The following is a 12,051-nucleotide window of genomic DNA, read 5'->3' on the forward strand; positions in this document are numbered from 1 at the left end:
CTACGCTATGCGGGAAAGCCTACTTGCGGAATTTCGCGGGAGCCTCCTGAAGGAACGCATAAAGTTGTCACAATAGGGCAAGCGATCCTGTATAAAAATCTCGCCTATTGCATGGTGCATTGTAACCCGCACACCTTCTATGGGCGTAACGGCAGGCGTGAAAACGATCGGAAGGCCCCTGTCGCTAGGTAAAAAAATAGCCTGGACGCGTAGTTTTGGTTTCCGAGCTTCGCCGCTGCCCCGCGGCAACTGCAGCTGTTGGCCTGCGCATTCGCCGGTAGTCCAATCCCACCTCCGCACGGCTTTCGGACGCCGACTGGAACGTCGCAGGTGATTTCCTTTTTAGAAACTGTCCCGCTGTTCCAACGCCAGTGTGTTCCCTGGCCCCTTGCTTGCATTTGTGTTGTTCTTCCAGCACTCCAAAACGGGCGGCTCGTCATGGGCTTACAGGTGTTAGCGCGATGGAGCTGCTTCATAAGGCCTTACTGCATCTTCGCATTTTCGGCAGGCTTTTTTTTTTTTTGTTGGGGGGAGGAGGGTGGGTGGAGAATTTTATAAATCGAGGCCTTCGGATGAACCGGGCATTTCTTCCAATCCCTTGAACTCCGAATGAACGAGGTTTTACTAGTCATGTTATTCTGTGTTGCCAGTCTTGTCATATTATGGATTTTGTTTTGCATGACCTCATCACAGTTTGGATACTGCTATGCTGCCTAATCAAGTAGTATACACTTCTGTGCACATCATGTTTTTCATACGGTACTAAGGCAGTCTAGTTTTGTTTATTTTAGATGCAAATACCATACACTATTTTGAAAAACGTAAGGGCAACAACAATTGCAATTGTTTCTCATTTTATATTTTTTTTGTACTGAACAGATGTATGATATCCGAATACATTTTTTTTCATATTCGCATTCGATTCATATGCGAAAATTTTAATATTCGCACACCCCTAATATTAAGAAATCACATGGGTTCTTGACCCACTCTGTTTCTTTCCTGCCTCAATGTTACACCAATAATTCAAAAAAGACATACCCTTTAGTACAACAGAAATTCAATGGTTTTCAAGGACCTGCGTGCACTCTACTAGCAGGATGTAAAGACTCACATTTTGACAGATTTAGTATACTGTGCAGAAAGAACTTACCCCCAAGCGAGATGTCAGTGGATCTTCAGGAGAAAATAACTATAGAAAGAAAAAGAGAAAGTGTTATGAACACACAATTCTTGCCCTTCATGCAGAACAAGCTCTAGAAACAGAGCTCCGGACAGCATGAGCCACTGTAAGAGCTCATTACAGCACTTCAGTAGGGCCTCTTCTTGTAACAAAAATTTTTCCCAGTTTTAAGGCATGGCATTTATCAATTCAACAACCTGATAGTGTAGTAACAGTGTCATGAGAGAGACGCAAGTATAATTTATGCATCAAATTTTCAGTGTTAATGAAGTGACAGCTTCATTGGTTAACATGGAAAATACATGGTAAAAATTTTCCTTGTATGAAAGAGGGGTACACAGTGAGTAAGCCAAACCTTAATAGCACTACACAGGAATGCATACTTATTTCTGGGCAGCATGGCCTAACAATGTACTTACTTCGTCCCGACAGATTTTGCTAATACATTAAGCTGTGCGATATTTTTTCTTTAACTTAATTAGATGCTTAAATTTTTTTTATTTATCAAATGATTTTATTTCAGTCCAATAAAGCAACAGTCTGGATTTGAGCACTGTCCTCTATGTGTTCTTTTTCCTTATTTGTTTGTCAAGCGTGCTGCTGGTATTTAAAATAGGCAAGGTAACTTGGCCGAAGACATGAGCAGAAAATGATCATAAGACCAAGTGCTGGCAGTGATAAATGTGGAAAAGTAAAAAGTAACCATAACAAAACACTGGAAATACCATGTTCACTGACACAAAAAAACGACATTTCGGTTACAGTGCAATACCACATAAAATGTAGACTTTACTACTTATAACAAGTAGCCTACGCTGCTGTTGATGAGTCTGCTATTCATGATACATTCCACTAACTTTGAGAACACAGTAGATCAAGAGATGTTTGGAAACCTCCGGTACCCCTGCCTCGTATACAGTGAAATCTCTTTAAAAAGCACCTTGTAGGACCGTGGAAAACTATACTCAAAGTGACATACGCCCTAACCTAAAAACTTTAAATACAGGGTGAAATAGTAAACTGTGGGATATAGCGCCCTGAAGCAACATATGGGTTATAAGGGATGCCGCAGTGGAAGGCTCCGGATTAATTTGGACCACATGAGGTTTTTAACATGATAGCATTAAAGGCCGTGTTCACCAGAAAATCTGGTGTCGGCATTGTGAGGGAGAAATCACGGGCATGGCTCTGGCAGATGGTCCCCGGAGAGCCACCTAAAAGGCAGGTGGGCGACCTGGGTCACGTGATCTTGCGGCGCCATAACAACCTGCTCACCGGATAGTGAGCAAACTGCCCACCGCAGCAGGTGGCAATTAAATTAATGACTAGCTAGCAACCTGGATCGCACAAGGCCCAAAGATGGGAGCACCTGCCAGTGGCGCATCACTTGACCACTGCGCCAGGAGGGGTACGAGGACTCTCAGGAATCTAAGATAATGAATTTTTATGGCACAAGGACATCTGTGGCCAAAGAAAGCAATGGCAAAAGGTTTTTTCTCCTACTCAAGGTGGGGTCAAAAACCCATTTCCCATGCATTTCACCCTAAAGAAGCTGAGCACCAGGCAGGGGAATGCTTGTACCCATTGTATCACCGGTGGGTAGCCGGCGGCACTGAGGATCGAATCCCACACCTGCTGCATGCGAGGCGAATGCTCAAACGACTAGGCCACCGCTGCGGTCTATCAGGGATCTATGAATGTAAAGTAAAGAATGACCTTCTGCATATATGAGAATCAACCCATTAACCCATGTCGAGCACGAGCAAAACCTTATTTCTTCTTCACCATGTCACGGTCAAACTCAACGCAGCCCTCTGCGAAGAATTATCGCGTCGTCCCCACCCCCTTCTAAACATGAGCCTAGTGGCACACTTGTTGAATAATAATAAAAAAAAAAAGTTGCGCATCATCTAGGCCACTGTGTTGTGCCTGTGCCTCCGCATTCAAGAATGTAGCTGCATGACCACTGGCTTGCGAGACTTGCTGACGAAAAGGGGCAGCCGCCGGTTTTCGCTGCCGCCACTCGTAAACAGGAGGACAGTAACGTGAAGCCTGCTGTGCTTTCATCATCATATAAAAATGTTAAATTATGTCGAAGCACCAGAATTAGGCAACATTATTGTTCGCAAAACTTGATACAACATAGCTCTATAGTTTAGTTCATTCTGAATTCAATGATATAAGATTATCTGAAATTGCACAAGAACATAATAAGAACTTCTGTAAGGCTAGTCATGTTTGCACAAAACATGCAGTGGAGAAAATCGCATATGAAGTGCGTGCCAGCGATTCGAAAGTCATTTTAGATGCCCCAGAAAATGGCAGGATGTGGACGTTCCAAGAGGATTAAACAATAGTGAGTAATACCAGGATGTAGGGAAGTGCCAGATTTCGAACGAGACTAAGATGGCAGCCATGGGGATGCAATTGCACAAAGTTATGCACATTTTGCTCCGAAATCGCTATTTCAGCGCTTCAGAGATGTCAAATATATCATTTTTTTTTTTTTTTTTTGCAGCTGGAGGTCGAATTAGACTTTGAAACTTTGCAGGTAGGTAGTTTAGAGTATACTGAAAATGAAGATGTCATTTTTGAAAAATTGAAATTTTCGCATTTTTCTGCCATTTCAGGACCCACATCTCCCCTTAAAGAAATCAAACATTGCCACTTCAAGTGTTGTATCAACTAACTAGACTTTCTCTTCTGCTAGGTTCCCAGGGGACTAGAAAACGTTCTTTAGTATTCACGCTGGCGAGGAGCAAAAGTTTTACAGCATTGGGGACGAGGTTACGGTGCCTCCTCATTTGCTCTCTAACCAAGAGGTGTGATCACAGTTGTTTGCTGTATCTGAGACATAATACCATTCCCTCATACATGCTTTGATGGTAATACTGCCCTCGTTCGTAATAAATGAGCATTCGTAATATATCTGCCGCCATTATAAATGAGCTTTTTTTATTTCTATTTTTCTCAAACATTTACCCCACTGAGCCATATTGCCACATTACATCAATATTTAATTGGTGTAGTAAGGCTGATGATGATGATGATGATGACATCAATATTTGGTAGATATTCTCCCACCCCATCCATTTTCCTTACTCATGTACTGTCGGTTGCAAAAGTTTACAGTCCATACCGTACATGAAGTAAATGAAGTACACATTTCTGTTCCAAGTGCAATCGCATCTGCCCAAGCAGAAACCAAGGGACACCATACATCCATGAGAAATCACGACAGATCCGGATCACTGCCAGCACAGTGACAGGCACATGCCTAAAAATCAAATTTTTTTGATAAAATTTGAACAAAACGTGCAAAGATATGATTGTATGCAGAAAAGAAAAATTTTAAAGAAACCTTGGAACAAAGTAAAATCTCCTTGATATGTCCTGGTTCATATGCTCTATACTGCAGAGCATAAAAAATTGTCCCATAGAGATGCACTATATTTCCTCCCATTAATACATTTCCGAATAGCACGATATCCTGGCTACTACATTTAAATTTTCCACAAATTCTAGTCTTACAATAAGCAATGCTGTAATGGTGGCTAGTTGGTTTGTCATCTTCAGGTTGGCGCACTATACTTTGGCACATGCCAATCAAAGCTTGTGAAAAGAAGTGTAGTGTACTCGTCCCTCCGGCAGTGTGTTAAGAAATCGTGTGGTCACGAAATGGAAAAAAGATTACAAACGCAAGTTGACAGGCTGGTCGCAAGCAGATTTCCTAAACATCTGATTGGCTCAATTGCAGAGATGACCAGAGAGGTAACCAGGCCAGAAAATAAGACGACGAAGCAAAAAGAAAGGGCTAGGCCTGTTGTATCATACATACACAAGGTATCGCACCGGATTAAGGAAACTGCAGCAAAACATGAAACCTCCGTTGTTTTTTCAGGCCCCCAAAAACTGATCTCAATGTGCAGAAAAGTTAACTTCCGGGATAGGAAAGAGTTGGCACGACAAGCGGAATCGACCATTAAAAGAAGATCACAAATTGTGATAAGTGTGTTGTGTACAACATCCTGTTGTCTTGCAGCACGAGATACGTAGGCCAGACCGAAAGATACATAAACATCAGACTGGGTGAGCATCGAAGAAACTGCGGCAAAATTAACAATCCAAGCAATCTCGCCAAGCATGTAGCTCGCTGCAAAGAATGCATCCCAAGATTCGAGGAAACCACTATAATCGGGCATTTCACAGACCGGAATGAAAGAGTAATCTTTGAAGCATACGAAATGGCACAGGCTGGTGCCACGGAATGCGTAAGCGATCCATCGATAGTGGTGAAGCAAAGCGAGATTCAATGATTAACAAACAGCGCAAAGAAAAACGGTGAAACACGGGTTACGGTTTCATAAATAGCACTTAACATCTTGTATCTCATCCGTGTTTGTACATTTGTTCTTTTTATGTGAGTATATGAGAGCAGTACATTTAAAACAGTTGAAAGTTCGCGCACGTACCTGTCTTGTCCCGTTTTTTGTAACTAGTCCTTGTGCCACAGTATAGCGCGCCAACCTGAAGGTCTTACAATATGTTTAGCGACCAACCAAACGTGCAAACATACAAGTGGGCCAAATATGGGGGGGCATGCAATATGAGATGGCACAGCCACCTGCCAGAGTGGCTTCTCTGCACAGCTTTCGTGTAAGAGGGCAAAGCGTGCATGCACACACGTACACACAAAAAACTAGTGCGCTAACCTGCAAGCGGGCCACTTCTATGGGGACACGACATGAAGAGGAGAAATGCACCGGCTTCTCTGCAAAGCCTAAACACTAGGGGGCGAAGCTTCTGAGGACCACAACAACATGCTTACATACGAGTGGAGCAGGTCTAGGGAACCCAGCATGAAAAGCATAAAATGGTGCGACAGTCAGCCCACCGCGGTGGTATCCCCGCATTGCTTAGGTGCAAGGGTGCGAAGCATTAAAAAAATCGGCTACTTTCACCAGTGCTGTCAAGAGACACGGTTTGTTGCGAAGTCCATACAGCGGTAAGACAACGTAAATGCGGACTGAATTCTGCAAGCACTAGCTAAGGAGCTATTCAGACCTTGTGCCAGAAATGCTTTACTAATTAATGTCTTCATTCCTCATTCAACAGTTCCATTTCTCAAATTTAGGTAGTTTGAATCATACGTTTTCCAGGAAAATATATAATTTTTTTCGCATATTTTAAAAAATGTATCAATGAGGTTTTACTATATGCTATCCAATAGCAAATACTTCTGAAAAAGAACAACGTTTAGCTCATAGTTTTCTGGCTAAAGAACAATCCCTTTAGGCTCTATAGTTGGGCACGCCATTGGGCAAAACAGTCGGCAAACCCTTCACAACAAAGGTGGTATCAAATCCTGTCCAAATCATGTGGAAACCATACAAATGAGACAAAATAACATTGGTAACGTCAACACCTTTTTCAAAACAGCCACTGAGTTGAGCAAAATGGGCTGAAATAAGAAACTAAGCTGCCACTGATATTCTAGGCTGGTTTTTCGAGTCTTCTTTGACCTCCGAGCTAAAGTCAGATGATGATGCAGCATCCTCAGAGTCACTACTACTATAGATTGTCGACAAAACAAACCATGAATGCAGCTAAATCTTGACATTTGCCACATTTCAGGGCGTGTGCTACGCTGGCAGAGGTGGCCATTTTCAACTTCTACGCATCGCTGCTTTTCACAAGTGGTTAAAAAAATCAAGGCCATGCGGAAAAAGGAGACAAACTTAAGAAAAAAATTAAACTGCAGTTTTCTAGCATCAAGGTAAATGGCGCAACATGTATAAGGACAGCACAAAGGCATTTGAAATTGGCATTCACATCCATTGTTACCGTGCTAATAATGGGCGATGGGAAAGTTTTTTAAGCGATGTTTATTGCCTCAGGGCATAAAAGGGTATGTAATGAGGGATGGCGAGAATGCTTAAATATAAAAGGTTTGCTGATCTAATGAAATCAAGGAGTGAACGATGATATGGTCCCCGTGTCCAAGCAGTATACGAATCCGGATTGTTTGGCGAGAAACCCGCTCCCGCCAGGTGCCGAATTCTCGTCAGCTTCAGTGCCAGGCAATCCTACAGCAGGTGGTGAATATCGGCCGCACCATCTCAGTTCTTGCAGACTGGACACCCGGGGAGGGGATATAAATCTTGAAATTGCGGCCACTTGCGTGTCACGGCTGGAGTTAGGGCAACCCCAGCCCGGATCCTCTGAAGCGCAACCTCCTCCGTACAGGAGACCGCGGGTGAGGGTTAGAGCACGTGTGTGGCACCAGTGGTGTTCCTTTCTTGTTAAAAGGAGGGTGGCGTCATACAGAGTGAGGCCTCGAGGCAAAGACGAGGTTGGGGTCGAAAGATGGGTCGCAGAATCTGCACGGCTTTGTGCGCTCAGGAGGTCACGCGGGACCCACTCAATATGGATTTGCTGCAGGATGCACGCCGCTGGATGATGGATGTCTTGGCAAATTTCTTGGGTGCGACTGACACATCGTAGTAGGCGTGTGACGTGAAGGAAAGAGTTAAATCTGGATATACAGTGTAATCCACTTATTATGATACCAGCTATAAAGATATTTCACTTATAATGATTATATTCTTTAGATTTATCAATTCTCCCATTGCCTCTATGTAAAAATAAACCATATAACGACACAATTATCGGAAAAATGACGGATACAACAATAGCATTCTGGCTGGCCGGATGGGGTTTACCACAAAAATTTGTCTGGAAGTTTGATAAATAATAAAATACTTTGCAGCAAATGACACAAAAACTTCGCGAACGGACCGGCGTGGCGAAATCCATGAGGCAGCGTTGCTTACGGCCTGGGGAACCAAGCGCTATCATATCGTTTCAATCACCGGAGGAAGGAGCTTGCTTGGCTGCAGTCCCACAATGTTGTCTCACACAAATGGAGATGGCTGGGAATTTACTTCATATTTTTTTAAGTGTTCGCTTCTCTTGCGTGTTCCCCTGTTTCACGCTGTCCGCAGCGCAGTCTTGGGCAGCGCACCAAAATGCTGTGCACTGATAACATTGCAGCATGTATTTTTTGAAAGGACCTCCGAAGGGGCTGGGGGTGGCTCGCTCGGCGAACTTGGCAGAGCGGTGTGCCCTTGACAGGAGCACCGGTGGCAGTGGCTACATGCATGGGGTAATACACATGCATGGGGGAATACATGGGTGTGTGCTTTTTGCTTTTTTTGCCGGTCCAGATATAACGATAATCAGTTACAACCATCGGATTTTTCAGTTTCTCTCAATACCTTTATAAGTGGATTGTACTGTCTGAAGCTGAGACAGGTCGGCAAGTTTTGTTACGTGCAGCTACAGTAAAACCTCGTTAATTCGGATAATACGGACTGCCGCTAGGATCCTGCCAAATGCCCATGAAAGTCTATGGTGTAGGAAGCTCGTTTATTTAGATGCCGCAGGGCACACATCAGTTAATTAGAACGGGGCTCCAAGGGGCACCATGTCGAGATATGACGTGTTTGACAAGTGAACGTCCAGATATCCGTCTACAGGCCTCAATTGCAATTGCGTATTACACTGTCTTTCCCGCACCTCTGATGAGTGTGGAAAGACAGGCATGTTGGCGGTTGGCTGGTCCCGAGAAAGAGCCCGGCCGCTAGTTTCGTTTTTGAAACTTCGCCACTAGCCCGTGCCAACAGCAGCTATCTGCTGTGCTCACTTATGCGAGCCAGCCAAGCCGCCCACCGTCTGGTACGGTTGCCTTACTGCTATTTTTTTTTTTTTTCGAAGGTGTCTTGCTCCTCCGGCTTCAATGCGTGCTTCCGTCTGTGTCATATTTTCGTTCTTCCAGTACGCCGAAACTCTACCTCGTCACGTGTTGTTCACCGTTTGTGCGGTGAGGCCTCCTCACATGCGATGCCAGATGCAAAGAAGCTCCAGCACTACCATTTCAGATACTGAAAGTAGCCGCGGAGAGGCCCTGACCATTGTGGAGCAGTTTTGCTTCCGCCACTCCCGATAGTGTGCGTGAATTAAAACATTCGACGGAACTGCGAGAAATCGCTATTGCTGTGCAGTTTTCATCTTAAAAGGACATGACAATTGCCTACGGTCCCACCAAATAAATTTTGCTTTTACGCAAACGGTCTTCGGCAGTGTTGAAGGGCCATTTGAGTGGCCACTTCCTTGAAGCCTGAATTAACGAGGCTTTACTGCAAGACATAAAAACTCGAGAGAACAATGCAGTGAAAACCGAAATGAAAAATAAATGTGGATGAATTCACCTCACAAACGTTCACAGTAAACCCTCTATTCAAATTTGTCAACATGGGCCAAACAGTTCGAGATCGCACTGATAACGCAACTGCAGCAGCATAGCGGCAGCCACGGTGCCACTACATGTGGGGAGGGGAGAGTGGGGAAGGCAGGGGAGGTGGAGCAGTTGGAGGTGCCTGCCTTTTCCCAAGTCTACCCTATCTTGGTGTCTGCCCAGCCGCAGTTGCTCTAGGAAACGGACTCTCATCTTCATATTGCAGCTGCTCCCTGCCTGCTGGCTCCCACCATGCATATGCTGCCGGCTCCAGAATAACATGAGCAACTGAGCAGTGGCGGTGGGCGTGCACTATTTGTCTCATCCCTTCTTTGCTATGTCCTGTTGTTTTGCACTGCTCAACATCATATGTTGTAGTGACACTTAGCATGATGCTACAAAAACGAAAGCTATGGAGACTACGGCATTTGCTATGAGAAGGCACCAATCGCACTGGAGTATGGTGCATTGTATCAACTGCGTTCTCTAGCTGCGATCGTATGTCCCTCTCCTGGCGATCCTTCCTTCTTTTATTATTCTAAATCTTTTGGGCTGCTCGGCCAAATTTTAAGTAATGCAGCACTAGCTAATAGACAGTCGATGCAGTGAGTTAGTTATATCAAGGTCAACCACCGCAACACCTTCATGACATGGAGTTCACAAATACACATGCTTCAATGGGGCCAATGTTGAGAAACTGAGAAGCTTCATAATATCAAGGAATTCGCTGCATTGAGGTTTGCGACATTCAGGCTTAACTGCAATGCTAATGAAGTGACATTTAGTGGATAAAGTACGTATTACATCTTCTCTAGAAAACACAAAAGGTAAACAGATCAGGCGCTATACACAATCTACGAACTACCAGCACGCACAGTTCCCTCTATGCATCTCAACAATCAGGTCTCATCTTGTCTAACTAAAGTAATCAGCATATACTCAGGCTAGAGCTGGCTGAGGCAACTCTGAACCTTGATAGATAGAGAAACAATAAAAACATTGAAAAATTTAAAATAGCGTATCAAAATATTATCCTCTAATCATGATAAGTGCAACACAAAACATGTTACCTTGCATATATAATGCAAAATGCAAACAGGCAAACATAACTGAGCAATAAAGCACTGAAAGTAGACAACTGGTGACTACCAAGAGTTTGGATTTGACTATGAAGTAGCCTAGCATTAATGTTCACAATAATTTTACTCATATATAACATATGAGTCCTTTGGTAAAGATGAGAGAGCTTCATATTAATCATTATGAAAATGCAACACATCTTTTTGCAATAAATTCAAGCTTTCTGAATGCCACAAAGCCAAATCCGTTTCCAAATAACCTAATAACACAAAATACTTACAAACTACAATGTTTGTTCCATAGCTGAGTGCCGTTATGCCCTTTACTCAGTTTGGGGAATAGGGAAGCAATCCACCTATAGTCTGTTACAACTTGAGAATGCAGCAGAAGCCCCACCACCTAATGCACCTGAAATTTGTATACATCTGCCGACCAATTGTGGCAACCCTATGAGGCAATGTTGCAGTACAGCTACAAACATTTTTCAAAATTGCCACCCGTGCTCTGCAGTATGCCGTCGCCTTGACTGCTGACATGGCAAGCCGGCTACACGTATTCTATGCTGTATATCGCGAATTCTGAGCAACACACTTGTGACAAACTGCCATTTGTGATATCACCGTGCGCCCTTTTGCGAGCGCTGCGAAAGGAAGGGAAAACGCCAGTAAATGCTAGCGAGCGCCATAGATGTTGCATTACACCAATTGATCCCACAGTTTATCAACACCTCAGCGGCCAACAAATACGCAGTAACCAAACTCATTTTATCCTGCTTATCATGAATGCCAGGTAGCATGCACGTCATAAAGCTGAGTCATTCATATGCGCGCCATATGTGCGTGTTCTGTGCTCGGTGAAGCGGATAAAAGCCATCAAGCGCCAGGGTTGTAGCATAGCACCAGTTTGGGAAACGCCAGTGTCCCTGCACCACCACAGCCGATTCCATCGTGGTGGTGGGATCAGCACCCATCAATCGGTGTGCATTTTGCAGTACTTTGCACTTAAGAGACTGCATGCCTATTTAGCATCAACCCAATGCCCACTCAATGAAGGGCAAAGATGCTCCAGGTTTGTGTAATAAGTGCAAGGTTATAAAGTAGAAAGTTAGTATGTGTCTGCTTTGGTATTCACACCACATTCTTCCCCCGAGAACGCAAGCAGTTCCCCATGTTCGCTGTTGAGGGTCTCCATCTTGCCACAGCAAGTAGGAATGAAAAGTGATTTTTCGCACGTGGCTCATAAGACAACTACTGCTTGTGTATGTCTTGGCCAGTTGTTTTGGTGTGGAGATGACAGCGTACCAGACACGCTGGCTGAGAGAGAAATGCATTCCAATGTCACCGACAGCTCGCGTTCATGAAGACAAAAAGGCGCACGCAGTGATACAGAAGCATGAAGACCTGCAAAGCGTGCCATGTACTTGGCAATACTTTTTCTGGTATTGTTGTTGTGAATAGCAAAATTCTTTACTTTTTTGAAAGTAACTAATAGA

At 44.0% G+C, this 12,051-nt stretch overlaps 1 protein-coding gene across 8 annotated transcripts in view; it reads right to left on the reverse strand.

Moving 5' to 3' along the window:
• The window catches only part of LOC144114356 (heat shock factor protein 1-like), a 74,269-nt gene that overhangs the window by 20,429 nt on the left and 41,789 nt on the right, over positions 1–12,051 (reverse strand). For all 8 annotated transcript variants that reach the window (XM_077648023.1, XM_077648020.1, XM_077648022.1 and 5 more), the window contains exon 9: positions 1,154–1,192. In XM_077648023.1, the coding sequence (XP_077504149.1) occupies positions 1,154–1,192 (39 nt within the window). The remainder of the gene's footprint in view (positions 1–1,153; positions 1,193–12,051) is intronic.

This window comes from Amblyomma americanum, chromosome 1, assembly GCF_052857255.1.
Source record: "Amblyomma americanum isolate KBUSLIRL-KWMA chromosome 1, ASM5285725v1, whole genome shotgun sequence".
Lineage (NCBI taxonomy): Eukaryota > Metazoa > Arthropoda > Arachnida > Ixodida > Ixodidae > Amblyomma > Amblyomma americanum.